The sequence below is a fragment of the Trichosurus vulpecula genome, chromosome 8, assembly GCF_011100635.1.
Source record: "Trichosurus vulpecula isolate mTriVul1 chromosome 8, mTriVul1.pri, whole genome shotgun sequence".
Lineage (NCBI taxonomy): Eukaryota > Metazoa > Chordata > Mammalia > Diprotodontia > Phalangeridae > Trichosurus > Trichosurus vulpecula.
The window spans coordinates 45094623-45111838 of record NC_050580.1 but is presented as its reverse complement, the minus strand read 5'-3'; the positions used below and the strand labels follow the sequence as shown (position 1 = coordinate 45111838).

At 37.5% G+C, this 17216-nt stretch overlaps 1 protein-coding gene across 1 annotated transcript; it reads right to left on the bottom strand.

The window, feature by feature from the left end:
- Positions 1-1748: 1748 nt before the first annotated feature.
- LOC118829014 (olfactory receptor 13A1-like) lies at positions 1749-2645 on the bottom strand. The gene has a single exon (XM_036735939.1). The coding sequence runs from the start codon at positions 2643-2645 to the stop codon at positions 1749-1751; it is 897 nt and encodes a 298-aa protein (XP_036591834.1).
- Between the last annotated feature and the right edge of the window lie 14571 nt (positions 2646-17216).

Sequence of the window (17216 nt, the reverse complement as noted above, 5' to 3'; positions counted from 1 at the left end):
GAGTAGCATCGTAGAGGAGCTCTCGCAAGAAAATAGTCAATCACATTAGGTCCATAGAATGACACTTTCAACAAGATGCTGGCATTTGTTGTGGTGACAAATTCACTGAATTACCCCACCCACACCCTCAAAATCATAGCCAGGGAGACACAAATTTTCGAAGTTATTATTGTTCTATGATAATGTAAAGGAAGAGCTGGAAAAGGACACATGCTAATCATAGGCCGTAACCATGAAGAGTTGGACCAGTATTTCAGTTTCCTGTCCCTAAGAGTTGCATCCCTCCCATGGCAAGGGGGACCTTGATGTTTTGCTTTATTGTGTACGTGTTATATAATAAACTTTTTTTTCATTCATTTCTGGAGCTACCTTGATGTGAAATAGTGATCTTATATTTAATTAGGGATATTAATGACTTCTGGACCATATTTTGGAAGGCATTCCATAATTAATGAGATGACAGAGCCATTATGTGATTGAGTATATTTAATTAAATGACTTCACCTTAATCTGCTTTTATTATATGTTCTATGCATGTTTCATGACCAAACTAGTAACATTCTCTCTCTCTCTCTCTCTCTCTCACTCGCTCACACTCTCTCTGTCTGTATGTCTCTCTCTGTCTCTCTGTCTGTCTCTCACTCTATCTATCCTGTTGTATTAGGAGGGCAGAGTTTATAATTTCAAAGAGGATCGTATATATGTATTCCGAAAGGTTCGGAACTGCCGGATATAAGAAACTCTCAAAGTAGGAGTCAGAAGAATCAAAGCATATATTTAGACTCCACAGTAACCAACCCATGAACCAGCATCCCCATTTTGATATATTGATCAAAAGCTTCCAGGCACAATAAGTCCGCCTCACAAGAGTAACCAGGAGGCCACAGAAAAGCATGATAGTGTAAAGCAAATTCATATACATGCTTCCCCTCTATGGTAAAAAGATTACCCATTGGCCTCAAGTCCTTGTTCAGCTTCCTCCCGTAGGTCAGCTCTGATACCGGCAGCTCCTGCTTCAACTTCGGCTGTAGCTTCGGCTGTGGCTGTAGCTGTAGCTGTGGCTGTAGCTGTAGCAGCCTCTGGCTCCAACAGAAGCTGTTTTTAACCATCCGGCTTCTGTGGGGGTGTAAGATACGCCAGGGAAAGCACATGTTCTTTTGATCTACTTAAGCAAGGTGAAGGGGTTGACTGGGAAAGCACAGGTTCTTTCCATCAGCTTAAGCAAGGGTTGGGTGAAGGGGTCGACAAGCTTACTCCAATCCAACATACAAACAGCATTCAGTTCAGGGGAAAAAGCCAAACTATTCAAGGGTACTTGTTGACTAAGTGCTAAGGAGCCCATTTTTGGTTACCAATACAGCTGTCTGTCTGTCTCTCTGTCCATCTGTCTCTCTCTCTCTCATACTTTACCATTTCTGAAAAAGCAAAAGGAAGAGAGAACATCCATGATCTGATTCTGGCCTACCAGATTACTAAATTCCATTGCAGACACATTACATCTCCATTGCCACTCATAATTGGTTAGGGAGTTCTGTAAACTGCACATCTATGAATACAAGAATAACTTATCATTTATACTCTAGAACCTGAGATTATACAGTAAGAAACATCATTATAGTATTAGAAAGGTTAAAATCTTGGGACTTTCTATCAAAAATACAAGAATACACTTGTCCAAATCAATCCATTCCAGAAACCTATACATTTCTAAACCTTCGCTTACTAAATAGAGGCACTTTTCTGAGGGCTTACCTGACATCCTTGTTTCTCAAAGTGTAGATGAGAGGGTTTAAGGTGGGGCTAACTGATGTGTACAACACAGCCACCAACTTCCCACTTTGGGGAGAATAGTTAGAGATGGGACTTACATAGGCATAAAACACAGTGCAGTAATACATGGTGACCACAATCAGGTGGGAGGAGCAGGTAGAGAATGCCCTTTTCTTGCCCTCTCTGGTCCGAATTCTCATGATGCTTGATATGATGAAGCAGTAAGACACAACGATCAGCAGAAAATTCAGACCTGAGAATAAGACATCAGCAAGGACTGTCATGATATCATTCACATATGTTGAGGTGCAAGAGAGAAGCAACAAAGGGGGGATTTCACAGAAGAATTGATCAATGATGTTGGTCCCACAGAAAGATAATTGAATCATAAGTCCAGTATTGATGGTTGTGTTAAGTCCACAGATGCTCCATACTGCAGCTGCCAGAAGGACACAAATCTTCTTGCTCATCATGGTGCTGTAGTGCAAGGGTTGGCAGATGGCTGCATATCTGTCATAAGCCATGGCTGTGAAGAGCAGGAGCTCACCAGATACAGACCATGGGAGAAAGTACACTTGGGCCATGCATCCACCATAGGAGATGGTCTTATTTTCTGAAACCAGGTTTTCCAACACCTTGGGAAGAACAGAGGTTGTGCACATGATGTCTAACATAGACAAGTTGACCAGGAAAAAATACATAGGTGTGTGAAGAATAGAGCTCCAAATGACCAGCACAATGATCAAGATGTTTCCAGTGAGGGCAACTGTGTATAAGGAAAAAAAAGTGCCGAAGAGCAAGATCCTTAGTTGAATGCTATCTGAGAAACTTTGAAGGATGAACTCAGTCGCCTGTGTCTGGTTATTCAGAAACATCCTGTTGAGAGCAGAATTTTCCCCACTTTTTCTCTTGTTTTCTTCCAATGGCAGTTGAAATCGTTATATAATTCTCTGGATCTCTCTCCAACTTGCTGTATTTTAAGAGAAATTTTTCTTTAAAAATTAATCTATGGACAACATACAGGAATAATCCAGATGATCCGATAATTTTTTAAAATTTAAATTTGGAATATGAATCAGTGAACACAAAACTTAATTGGAATATGAATCAGTGAAAAAACAACTTAATGCAATTATATAAAAGTTATAAAACAATTTTAAAAGCCTGGATAATCTTCCTAATCCAGAAGGAATCATAGGGTACTCCTGTACAAATACTTATCAACAAACATTTATAGTGTGTACTATCTGCCAAGCAATGGGTCAGTATTTGAACTCTGAATACACTGTTTTTTTTTCAGCTAGAAGACTTATATTATGCAAAAACCAAAATATACATTCATTCAAGGTGTATTGACAGCATGGTTGTTTGAAAGGGTAAGACAACAATTTATACTTTATTTAAACTTTGGCTAGAATGCCAGCTGGCATTGGTGTGACCTTGGTAAATTATCTAATTTCTCTGAGCCTAAATTTCTCCATCTATAAAATGAAAGGACTAGGTTAACTGGACCTCTGAGGTCCTGTCCAATTTTGAACTGGTATGATTCTGTGATCCTGTAATTTCCAGTATCATCCTCAAGCAATTTCCTCCAACTACGGATGGCAGAGAAAGTACTAATCTACATTGATGGAGGGAGTTTATTTCACTACAAATTTTCTATACCAATGAAATCACAAGTTCCATCCTAGCATTAGCCCAAATATTAAAAATCAATACACCCAATCCAACGTGCTTTATACCTATTTACTTTTGTACAAATTTAATTCAGTACATAAAATATTATGGCTTTTCAATCACTGTCCCTCTGTCTATATCAGGAGTCTTGGTGTATTCATTCATTTTCATTCTCTCTTACCAGGATAGTCCAGAAGAAAATATGAGAAATCCAGATCTTGGGTAAATCATTTAAACTCCCCCCGCCTTAATCCCTTGACTACAAAATGAGGTGGTTGGATTTGATGGTCCCTAAGATCCCTTACACTTCTAAATCTGTGGTTCTATTGTTTTATGACACTCTAAAATAGTTCACACTTCCAATCTCTCAGTTGATCAAGAGGTCTAGAGAATGAAAGATTCCAAAATGTCTAGAGTTTGCTAATTAGAAACATACATTTGGCTTGGCAGAGAAAAAAATGGAGCCTTATATATAGACTTTCCTCCACTTACATAGGTCCTAGAGAAGAGACATTGAAAGCTCCCTCTTCCTCATCAAAGAGAGGTGGCGGACTGCTAGGGCAAAATACTACATGTATTGCAAATACAATCTCTGTATGTTTCCCATTGCCTTTCTTTGTCATGATGGAAAGATAATGGGGAGGAATGTAGGTGTATCAGCTATCAAGCAAGGGGAATAAGTGCCATGTAAAGAAAAAGTGCTTCAATAACATGTTTTTAAATATTTCATTCCAACAAAAATTCTAACAAAATTCCACATACACATACATATACACACACATACATACATTTATGTGTATATATATTCCATATCATATGAGGTTACTGGATAAATTCGACAATGGATATGACTGTTTAATGATCACTGGAGTACCAATGATAAATTTAAGATCTATTTATACGTACACACATACACACACACACACGCACACACACACACGCGCACACACACACACACACACGCATGGGGGGAGCAATTGGGGTTAAGTGACTTGTCCAGGGTCACACAAATAGTAAGTCTCAAATGTTTGAGGCCAGATATGAACTGAGGTTCTCCTGACTTCAGGGCCAGTGCTCTGTCCACTATACCACCCAGCTACCCCTTTATCTATTCAAAATATTAAACCTCTTTTACTGTGACTTTCCATATTTTAGTTCTGTTAAAGTGTTTTTCATGTTTATCATCCATGTCATCTTTCTCACTTTTGTTTTATCTTATTTAGAGTATAAATGTAGGCCCTACTTAGATTTATAGAAATCATATTTGGAGGCGGGATGTGAGAGAACTGGCCTGGTATAATGCTTGCCGAGAATTTCGTCCACAATTAAAAGCTCAAGTATTCTTCTATCAGCTTGGCTGTTCTCCAAATACCTTATTTAATATTGGGACTTCACTGTTTACTGTCTTTTGTCTATAATTTATTAACATGTTAAATAAGGTTAATCCTGAAAGATAATGTGATATGACCTACATGACCGTCCTTGGAGTGATAAAAATGTTGATTCACATCCTGACTCTAGCACTTTCTACCTATGTAACCACAGGCAAATCTCTTTACCCCTCACTATCTGAGGCAACTCTCTAAGACTAAACGTTACATTTAAATTGCCTCAATTCTATCAGTGGAAAGAGCTTTAAGGCTTGCATGTAAAATATCCACCTTAAGTGCAAATCAATAAAATCACAAGTATAAACCCAAAGAAGGAAATAAAAGTCTTTTCCAGGGACCATTCCGGGGAAGATATCCAAAGAAATGCTGATTTATTGTGACCTTTTATTACTTCTGAATAAAATAGTTTCTGTCCTATGCCAGCATTCCTAGCAGTCTGTGAGTGAACTTTTTTTTATATTGTCTAGTGTGGAATTTTCTGAAATTTTTTTTTTAATTTAAAAAACTATTTTGTCCTATACCTACTCAGACTACTCAGGTACTGTTTCTTCTCTTACAAAAACTACGTTTCCATTCTCAAGATAGTTCAGGCTTATTAAAGGGTTTTGGATTCCCTTTATCTGTTAATATTTTTGGCTTGATAGATTACTCTATCAAGTACATCATATGTATCTTAACTTACCTTGGCATCCTGTGGGTGATCATAGCTTGGCTGCTCTGGGTGCAGGACAAACGATGTAATTAACACTACATCTTTATTTACTGCCAAGCATTTCAATTTATCCATTCTTTTTTTCAGGGTGCGGGGAGGATTGGCTTTTAGATTTTACATGTCACTGTTCTAGTCAAATGTCCCCAGGACTTAGGTCTAAAAGATCTGAGTTTGAATCTTGTGCCTGATGCTCAGTAGCCATGTGATCATGGCATCTCTGAGCCTTACATTCCTCTTCTATAAAGTGGGAGGTCATGCATAATGCTTTCTAAAGTCTTTACCAGGACTAAATCTATAATCCTATGTGAATGGGAAGGATATTGTTTGTACTGCCAATCTCAGAGTTGATCAGAGATCATCTTTGTTCTTCTGTCATCCATAGGAGAGAGCATGGTGGGATGAAATTAGCCCCGTACTTGGCATCAAAGAACCTGATTTCAAATTCTAGATCAGCTACTTACCGTCTGTGTGACCTCGAACAAGCCATCCATGCCCCCAAATCACTTCAAAAACAAAGCAGAATATTGATTCACTTTCTTTGCATTTTCCAGTAGCTACATATTTCAAGAAGCAGCCATTTTTCTTGTCCCAAGAACCTACATCTAAATCTTCTCTGATGAGGCATTCTGCTAAGTCAGGATCATCAAAGTCCCTGTTATTATTCCTTAATATAATTTGCCATTTCATTAATCATTTTCAAACTTTCCAGGTAATACTCATTTTATCTTCTAAGTCACTGGCATAATATGTACATGTTAGAATCTTAGGATACTAGATTGAGACCTAGAGGAGACCTTAGAGATCTTCCAATCAAACCCTCTCATTTAACAGCAAAGGAAATGGAGACCCAGTGATGTTTTAGTGATTCAGCCAAGGAAATATATGAAGTAAGTAAAAGAAACATGATTTTAACCTACATTAAAATATGTTAACCTATGTTAAACCTATGTTAAACTTCAAATAGGGTGTTCTTTCCCTTGCGTTAATTTATTTTTCTTATTTCAACAAGAAACATTCATATAGCACTGTCCTTACCTGTTAACAACCCTTCCCCACCTCCAGTTACTTACATACGCTACCACATCTATGTATTCTTTTCTCAGGTTCTTATAGGTGATGATAACATTGTAGCACGAATACATCTGGTTATTCCTATTGGGTCCTGATTGGCTGGCAAGCATTTCAAGTTTATGCATTCATTTTTTTTTCATTTTTAGCATTTATATACTCTGAGCTGGATTATTGGCTATATCTCACACTAGTTCAGTAAGTAAGTACCTGGACTACCTTATCTTCTCCATTTCTTTCACTATTTCTCCTTGGTGCCATCATTTCTCTCACTGTTGGCCCTTCATTAAACCAAGACTATCTGTCAATCTTCTGCATTCAACATCTTTTACTTTTCATACTTTTCTTTCATTTCTCAAGAAAATTCTTTTTGAAAGATATACTTATAATATTTTACCTATCAATCATCCATATAGATTTGGATTTGCAATGCTAATCTACTTCAGGATACATTTGGTCACAAAGAAGTGCTAAATTTTACTTCAATTATATCTCCTTTCACATGGTCATGGATCATTAATCTGAGGATTTGTGACCTGGTATTAATGGAAGAATATTATCCTGTTGCTGACAAACCCTTGAGCAATTGTATGTAGCCATTCAGTGGTTTAGGGACAAAGCATCCCAAGAGGCATAATTACCAAAAATTGTCACTGGGCTGTGTTTGACTGAAGACTAATGAGCTTATTTGTGCAGAGGAGGCTGGATATTCACCTCTAAGAATTCTGACTTTTAGAAATGACCATTCTTGTTCTATTGATCTCTCCATCTACAGATGTACCTCTCTACTGATTTTTATTTATATTTGTTATTATATACATATATTTATATAAATATATTTCTATTTTATTATTTACATATTATAATATTTAATTTTGTACCATAGCTATTGCATATTGATTTTGAATTTTTGTTATTATACATTTATCATTTCCAACTTGATTAGAGCATAAGTTCCATGAGGGCAGGCATTATATCATAACTGTTTCCTTTTCTCCCATTATGTAGCATGGGGTAGCTGCATAATCATTGGCTCGTGTGCCCTGATGGGCTCTAAGATCTGCTCATTCTGCCCCAGGCATAATCAGACTAGGAGAAGGAGAAAGGCCCATAACAAAGAGCAGCTTGGATGACCACAAAGTCCAAAAACAGGGAAGACAAAAGCCCAAAGTTTAGGGCAGCAACAGGAAATACCATGTGTATTGGGAATCAAGATAGGCTCTTAGCACGTATTCAACCAAGTGCCCTTGAAGAGTTTGACCTTTGTTTCCTTGATTAAATTAGGAGTTATTGGTGGGTTTGAGTGACATGTTTGTGACATAAGAAGCTTTTAGACCACATAGGTATAAGTCACATTTTTGTGACAATTTTAAGTCAAGTGGGTAAGTCGCATGTGTGATGCACCTTTGACCCTGAATGAGATATATAAACCCAGAGGTTGGCTTTCTCTTTTGGGAGCTCTGAGATGCAGCAGGAGTGGTGTGTGACACTGTGCCAGCCATTATTATGAGCTCCCCAGCTTTGGAGAAAACTCAGATGTTGATGCTTCTCTGGTAACTGTATATTGTGACTTTGTTAGACAGAAATCTGTCTGTTGATTCATGTTTATTTGCTCTGTTTGTATTTGCTCTGAAGCTCAAGGTGCTGGCTTTTACCCCTGAGCTGAGTGAATGTTATTTGTATGTTGAATTAAAGTAAGATTGTTAACCCCTTAACGTTGCTTTTCTTAATAAAGCAGATCAAAAGAACCTGGGCTTGCAGCTTTCTTGTTGTTGGGCTCATGTTGGTTTTTCACTCCCACAGCAGCTGCTAGCCAAATTGTTGAAACACCATGTAGGATCCAGAGTGATATCAGCAAGCCAATCTGTGAGGCAAGATAAACACCCTAGACAAAGGTTATCCTAAGATAACTCTGAAGGTCATGGCGGGAACACAGCAAGTGAATATCCCTTGAGCCCAAAATGGAAGAATGAACACAAGCAAAGTCTAATGTAGGGAAGGTCCAGGTGACCTATGGAAAGACAGAGTCTCTAGACAGAGCTTATCATGAAGAATGAGGTCCAGTGCCAAAGAAGTTAGGATCACACAAAACTTTGCAAGACATATAGAGGAATTGAAAGCTTATAACATTGCAAAATAAAACCTGACAAAACCAAGGATAGTTCTACAATGGAAAAACAGACTTTAATGGAATAGAGTATTTGTAAACATTCCTGATGAAAAAGCCACAAGTCAAAAAGCATTTTGAATTGAAACTATAGGCATCGAGAAAATATACATTGTATGTTTCTGTGGCCCTAAGGAAACAAACATAATTGTTTAATTGAAAGATAATATTAAAAGATGAACTGTTTATATTTCAAGAGTCCTAAGATACATGGTTGCTCATAATCTTACAAGCTTCAAGAGTCATAGAAGAAAGTAAATAAGACAGACAGAGGCCTGAGGATGGTTTTATTCTGTTTTTATTGTCTTAGGAGAAGACATAAGTGAAAGCAATAGAGGGCCCATAGTGAGGAAGAGAGGAAAAGGAAAGAGAGGCAAACCACTGTCACATATTAGAGATGCATCAGATTAATAGTATTTAAAGATGGAGGAAGCGATGGGGTATCCTATGAACCTTTCATTCACCTGAGCCAGAAAGAGGAATATTAAATATGATTTTACAGAAAAAGAAACAGAAATAGAAACAGAGGCAGAGAGAAATATTATGATATACAAACATGTTAAGCTAAAATTAGATGGGGGAAGTCGAATCAGCATTTTTATAATGCTTCCTAGAACCTTTTCGCTCCTGTGGTCAGGGATCCAGGTCTTTCCTGCTGATGAAAACTTTTTCTCCTTTAAACATTCCACCTTTAAACATACACACACACACACACACACACACACACACACACACACACATGATTCTGGGCTACTAGAAAACTAAATTCACTTGGAAGCCCATTACATTTGCATTCCAACCTACAACTAATCAGGACATTGCAATAATTGAATACAAGACTAACTTATTTATCATACTCTAGAATCTGAGATTCTATAGTTAGGAAAAATCTTTGGGGTATTAGAAAATCAAAGTCTTAGGACTTTCCATCTTTACCACAAGAACACATTTGCCCAAACCAACCCTATCCAGAAAACAATAAATCTCTAAGCCCTTACTTACTGAATAGAGACACTTTTCTGAGGGTTTCCCTGACATCCTTGTTCCTTGAAGTATAGATGAGAGGGTTTAAGGCAGGTTTAAGTACTGCGTATGATAAAGCCACCAATTTGAGATGGGGCTGACATAGGCAAAAAAAAAGCAGTGCAGTAGTACATGGTGACCACAATCAGGTGGGAGGAATAGGTAGAGAATGCTCTCTTCTTGCTCTCCCTGGTCTAGATTCTCATGATGTTAGAGATGATGAAGCAGTAAGACACAGTGATCAACAGGAAATTCAGAACTGAGAAGAAGACATCAGCAAGGACTGTCATAATATCGTTCACATATGTTGTGGTGCAAGAGAGAAGCAACACAGGGGGAATTTCAGAGAAGAATTGGTTAAAAAATGGTTAGGGCCACAGAAAGATAACTGAAACATGAGGACAATATCAATGGTGGAGCTAAGTCCAGAGATTCTCCATACTCCAACTGCCAGAAGGACACAAATCCTGCTCATCGTGGTGCTGTAATGCAGGGCGTGGTAGATGGTGACACATTTGTCATAAGCTATGTTTGCGAAGAGCAAGAGCTCAACAGACACAGACTAGATGTGGAAGTACATTTGGGCTATGTAGCCCAAATAGTATCCTTTTCTGAAACCTGGTTGTCCAACACCTTGGGAAAAACAGAAGTTGTGCACATGATGTCCAGTGTAGACAAGCTGTCTAGGAAAAAATACATAAGGGTGTAAAAATCAGAGCTCCAAATAAACAATGCAATAATCAGAATATTACCAATGAGGGTTGCTGTACATAGCAGAAAAGAGTGCCAAAGCACAAGATTTGTAGTGTATATGGAGTAAGCTTGAAGGATGAACCCAGTCACAAGTTTCTCATTATTTTCCATCATCCTGTTGAGAGTTGGTTTGTTTTCTTTATTTCCCTTTCTTGCTATCTTTTTACTTACATGTCAGTTCAAATAGTCCTGAAGCTTTTCCTCCAACTAGATAATCATTTAATAAAATCATAAAATAACAAATAAAATTTAAAAAAGGATTCAATCTTAGAATAATAATTCACAAGAATAATATGAATCATAAATTAGAATTTTTAATAGGTACAATAATTCAGTAGAAAAAGATAAAATGAATACTACAATTAATCTAAAAGTTATACTATTATTAGTAAACTCTAAAATTAATTCTCTTGCCATTCCACAGAAGCTCAGATTACTTACAAAAATCATAGGTCTTAACCCCATGGAAGAACTTAGAGTCTTTGTAAAGCCCAAATTACCTTCTTATTTATTAATTGAGGAATGTGAACCTCACATTGCTTAGGCCTAATTTCCCTTATTTTCAATCTCCTCACTGGTAAAATTATAGAGTTGGAGTAGATAGTTTCCCAAGTCTTTTCCAGACATAACTTGATAATGCTATAATTCTATGATTCCAGGAATGGAAAGCAATTTGCCCCAAATATAACAGTAGTGTGTGGCAGAGTCAACCAATCAAGAAGTCTTCAGAGTAAAGAGTTTAGTATTGTATTAGGAGGGCAGAGTTTATAATCTCAAAGAGGATCATATACATGTCTGAAAGGTTCGGAACCGCCGGATATAAGAAACTCTCAAAGTAGAAGGCAGAAGAATCAAAACATATATTTAGGCTCCACAGTAACCAACCCATGAACCAGCAACCCCATTTTGATATATTGATCAAAAGCTTCCAGGCCCAATAAGTACGCCTTGAAAGAGTAACCAGGAGGCTACAGAGAAGCATGATTGCATAAAGCAAAATCATGCTTCCCCCTCTATGGTAAAAAGATTACCCACTGGCCTGAAGTCTTTGTTCAGCTTCCTCCCGTAGGTCAGCTCTGCTACTGGCAGCTCCTGCTTCAGCTGTGGCTGTGGCTGTAGCAGCCTCTGGCTCCAACGGAGCTGCTTTTAACCATCCAGCTTCTGCGGGGGGGGGGGGGGGGGGGGGGGGGGGGGGGGTGTAAGGTACGCCGGGGAAAGCACAGGTTCTTTCAATCTGCTTAAGCAAGGTGAAGGGGTTGACTGGGAAAGCACAGGTTCTTTCCATCAGCTTAAGCAAGGGAAGCAAGGTGAAGGGGCCGACAAGCTTACTCCAGTCCAACATACAAACAGCATTCAGTTCAGGGGAAAAAGCCAAACTAGTCAAGGGCACTTGTTGACTAAGTGCTAAGGAGCCCATTTTTGGTTGCCAATACAAGTATGTGACAGGCACTCGATTAGGATTTGAACCCAGTCCTTTTGACTCCTATCTCAATGCTTTTACCAGTCATCATGTATCTCCTTGATATGTGGCAGCTAAATTTTGCCTGGAATTCCCAGTGCAACAGTAGCATGATTTCCTATAAAAGAAAGATAAAATGCTATGTTTTCTTACACCTTGATTCAAATTTCAACTTACAACTTGCTACACATGTGACCTTAGTAAAATGCCTAAATTTCTCAGGACCAAAGTTTCCTGATCTTTAAAATGGAGTAATTTGACCTCTGAAGTCCCTTTTCAACTCTAAAAATGTATAATGCTATAATTCTATGATTTCCTCTATCTTCCCTAATGACATCCAAGTGTTCCTTAATTGTTTTGGACATTGGAAACTGCATGTGTTAGTTATACAATTTGAAAGGTATTCCTGGGTTATAACATGCCTCAGAGTTCATGATCTTATTTATAATGTCAATTTCAGTAATTTTTGACTAATTGTATTATTTGATATCTTGTCAACATCAATATGAAGCACCCAAAAGCTAGATTCTTTGCTTAAAAGTATAAATGCATACATGCAATGAAAAGTATAAACAAAATAATTATATAATTTTATATATTATATACACATAGTAATCCTTTTAAAATAATTTTGGGTGTAATAGGGAAAGGGTTTTTTTGAGTCATTTCAGCCATTTTTAACTCTTTATGACAGGGCTGTCCAACCTGAGGTTTTTGTTGAAACAATAGACAATATGTTTTGATTTGCCATTTTAGTGAGAGCTCTGTAGTAGGTCAGCTTTGTTTGCTAAAGCATTTATGTAAATTTCTATGCTTGTAGGTGGGTGCATAAACCATGCTGCAGCTGCTTGTGACCCACAGGCCACATTGTGGAGAGCCTTGCTTTATGACACCAATTTGGGGTTTTCTTGGAAAAGATACTGAAGTGGTCTCCCATTTCCTTCTACAGTTCATTTTACAGATGAGGAAACTGAGGTAAACAGGGTAAAGTGACTTACCTAGGGTCACACAGCTAGTAAGAGAAAGATCCAGCCTCATAGCCTAGGAGATTTGTGTTGAAGTCCTGCCTTTCATATACATTGGATGTGTGATTCTGGGCAAATCACTTACCCTCTAAGTCTACTAGGCAATTCTCTCAGATTATAATTTGCAAAGATGGTCTAATATATATTTATAGAAGGAGTTTCTTCTCCTGGGGATTTTCTATGTCAATGACATCACAGGTCCAGTCCCTAACCCTATCCCCATTATTAATGTTATAAAAATTGCTCCAACCAATATAACTTGATTTACAACTACTCACATTTGAATAAATTAACTTCAGCACTTAAAATGTTGTGACTTTTCCATCCTTGTCTCTATGTCTCTATCAGAAGTCTTTGTCTATCCATTCATTGTCAGTCCATTTTACCATGATATTCCTGAACAAATCTGAAAAAGGAATAGGGTGGCCCCCACAGACCTTGGGCAAAATCATTTAACCTCCCTTTGCTTCACTCTCTTATCTAAGAAATGAAGGGGTTAGACTCAATGGCCTCTAAGGTTCCTGCAATTCTAAACGTATGACACTATGAACTTAGAAACCTCTACCACACACTGCAGCTCCAGGGTCCCAAATGACCAGGAGGTATAGAGAACAGAAAAATCCAGTGCACATGCTATTTGCTAATTACCAAAATATATTTAACATGACAAAAAGAGTATTAAAGGGTCTCCTTAACACCTACAATGGTCCTGGAGAAGAGACACTAAAAGGTAGGTACTTCATGACAGAGAGGTAAGGGACCTTTAGTTCAAAAGTGTAAGTATACATATGTAGCAACTGGTATATTCATAATCATATGTTAGCATATATTCCCATAGATACACTGTGCGCATGTATGTTGTGTCAACAACCCGGCCGGCAGCTTCTGTGGGGGTATAAGATTCACCCACAGCCAACACCCAGAAAGCTGCCAACAGCACAGGTTCTTTCAATCTGCTTAATTAAGGAAAGCAAGGTGAAGGGGTTGACAAGCTTACTTTTAATTCAAATATCATTCAGTTAGTTCAGGGGAAAAAAACCAGCACCCTGAACTTCAAAACAAAATGCAAATTACAGACATCAATAGACTTTGTCTGATTCAAGTCCCAACAGAGAGTTACCACAGTTCAACAAAGTTTCAACATCTGGGTTTACAAGCTGGAGGGCTCCTTAGCTACAGCTGCCAGGAGTCTCCTCATCAACACCATCTCCAGAGCCCTGCACCAATAGCTCTGTCATCCCTTCTTATAGGGCTTTAGACATCAGACATCATCTGAATCACCAGAGCTCAGGCTCTGGTGATTGGTTCTTGAGTTGGCCCCTCCCCTTAGGACCCTGGGATGTTCACATCCACATGGATTACATTAACACCTAATGGGGTTTGGGCCTGGGGCTTAGCGCCTAGTAAAGCTCACTGAGATAAATTGAGTCACTCAAAGAAAACAAAGACAATTCTGGTTACAGTTGTCAAACACAGTCTCTGTATGATAAGTTACAAATAGTTTGGAGTTTTTCTCCTAAGAGAAACTTTAATCAAGGTAGAAAGGTAGCATGGTCTAAAGACCAAAAACTTAAACACACACACATTTTATATGTGTGTGTGTGTGTGTGTGTACACAAATGTGTATATCTATTCAGAGAGAGAGAGAGATATCATAGAACAATGACTTAATCTCCCATACAAAGTCTGAGATCAGACAAGATGCCTGGATAAATAAAATCATGGAGGTAGCTATGTTTAATCATCTGAGAACTGATTAAAAAAATCATTATATTACCTATTTTTGTTCAGTCATTTTTCAGTCATGTCTAACTCTTCATGACCCCATTTCCTGTTTTCTTGGCAGAGATACTGGATTGTTTCCCATTTCCTTCTCCAGCTGATTTTACAAATGAGGAACTCGGGCAAATGGTGTTAAGTAACTTACCCAGGGTCACACAACTAGTAAGTGCCTGAGGCCAGATTTGAACCCAACCTAAATGTTCCTGACTCCAGGACTCTATCCACTGAGTCACCTGGTCTCTCTCTCCTTCTCTCTCTCTCTCTCTCAATATACATATTGTGTGTGTATGTATATGTATGTGTGTATACTACATATAGTGATTTCACTATGCACTATTTTTGTTGATAACTTATTAACATGTTAAATAAGATCTATCCTGAAACATGCCATATTTACTGTGTGCAAATAATTGTGCTGTGTATAGGGGAAACAAGAGAAAGAAGTCATTTCCTGATCTCATGAATTAAAAATTTTATTAGATGTATAACTAGATAGGAAAAAACCCTATTATGACCACTGCTACCTAGCCTAAGGCTGAACATTGTTTTTAACATAAAAATTTCAATAATCCAATGAGAGTGTATGTTGAGACTTTGGATCTTGCTGCAGTAGAAAATGTAAAGCAGAAAATTATCTCAACTACAGAATAAAGCCCATTCATACAATTTGTTTGGTACAATGAAATTTGAAGATAAAATAATTATATATTTTTGTAGGCAGAAAATCTATTATTGTTGAAACAGTTAGTGATCTGAGCACTACAGTTACAACAATATAGTCATCACATGGTAAGCAAGAGTACAGTAATTCTGAATAATCATTAAATGGGAGAATAGTAAGAGTACTAACAGCCACAGATCTGGGGTTATAAGGTCTTGATCTCTTGGACATCACCCATGTTTTTAACTAGGATTTTCTTCAAAAGTTCAAGTAGTATATCCATAATATAAGGTATACTAGATGAAACAGGAATTTGGGGAAATAAATTTTCCTACTTAGAAATATCTACTGGAAAATCATTGATGAATTGACCAAAATTTTGGAAAGAGCCAATCAGAGTATTCCCAGTGCTTGTTTTAATAGCTGAATGATATAAGTAGCATAAATAGAAGGAAAAAAAGAAACATGGCAAGAATAGAAAAAAATTATTGATTTTGGAAGCACATAAAATCCAGGAGATCAGCATTTTGAAGTTCTGATTGACTATATGACATTAAAGGTTCAAATCTGAATGGGAGTAAGGAAAAGCTGACTTCTATATGAAGGGATAGGATAATTGTCATTGAAATTTTTAAAATGCTTACATCTTAGAATATTTTTTTTATTTTTAATAAAATTGAAAGTATTTTAAAAACCATATTAAGCAACCTAGGACTGACTCCCTAACTGTGATGTGTTCAAAAGGTCTTGGGCTAGCAAAGTTAGTTACTGAGAATTAGGTTAATATGTACAAAATATGGGTGAAATTAAAAGTAAGGCTGTTACCACATGAATTCCTGTTATAGAAGGAAAAGACTTAATTTTTCCACTTAAATATGTGACCTTTTCAGCACAATTCAACCTTTCACATTATGTTTCCATCTTCATACCCTGAACAAGACTTGTCTTTGTATCCCCAGAATGCAGCATAATGCCTGACATGTTCTAGAACAGTCAGTCAATAAATATTTATTAGGTGCCTGAAACGTGCCAGGCACTGTGCAAAGTGCTAGAGACAACATTAGAGGTAAAAAATAGTTTCCTGCTCTTGAGGATCCCAAGGTCTAATGGGGAGGGCAACATACAAACTACATAGAAACTAAGATAGATTGATAGTTGATAGATTGATAGATAGAGAAACACATAAATGGGAACTAATCAACAAAGAGGAGGCACTAGAATTAGGAGAAATCAGAAAAAGTTTCCTGTAGAAAGTGAGGTTTGGGTGGGACATGGAGGAAATTGGGGGTGCTGGGAGGCAGAGATGAGGAGAGAAAGTACTTAATGAATTTTGGCTGAATGGAATTTAAATAAATCTTGACACAAGTGAATACGATCTCCCATCAAGTAAACACCTAATCTAAGTATAGGTAATGTCATTGATTACAATTGTTTATACTCTGCTTTTCTGGCTTGAACCTTTTTCCATAACATTAATCATTCCACACAAGGGAGATCAAAGGATTTTAAATCTAAATCACACAATGTTTCATATCAGTTAAGGATAAAAGGAAGAGAATGTCATTATTGATTCCATTCTTAATTCCATCCCACATTTTCACAGTGTTTGGTACCTATGATCTATTTTGGGAAAACCTGAGCCAAGAAAAGCTGAGTTTGAGTGCTAGGTCTTTGCTAGCTATTGTTGCTATTGTTGCTGTCATTCTTTCTTGAAGAGGATATTGACAT

Coding starts and splice junctions, on each gene's coding strand:
- LOC118829014 (XM_036735939.1), bottom strand. CDS start 2,645: ATGTTTCTGAATAACCAGACACAGGCGACTGAGTTCATCCTTCAAAGT.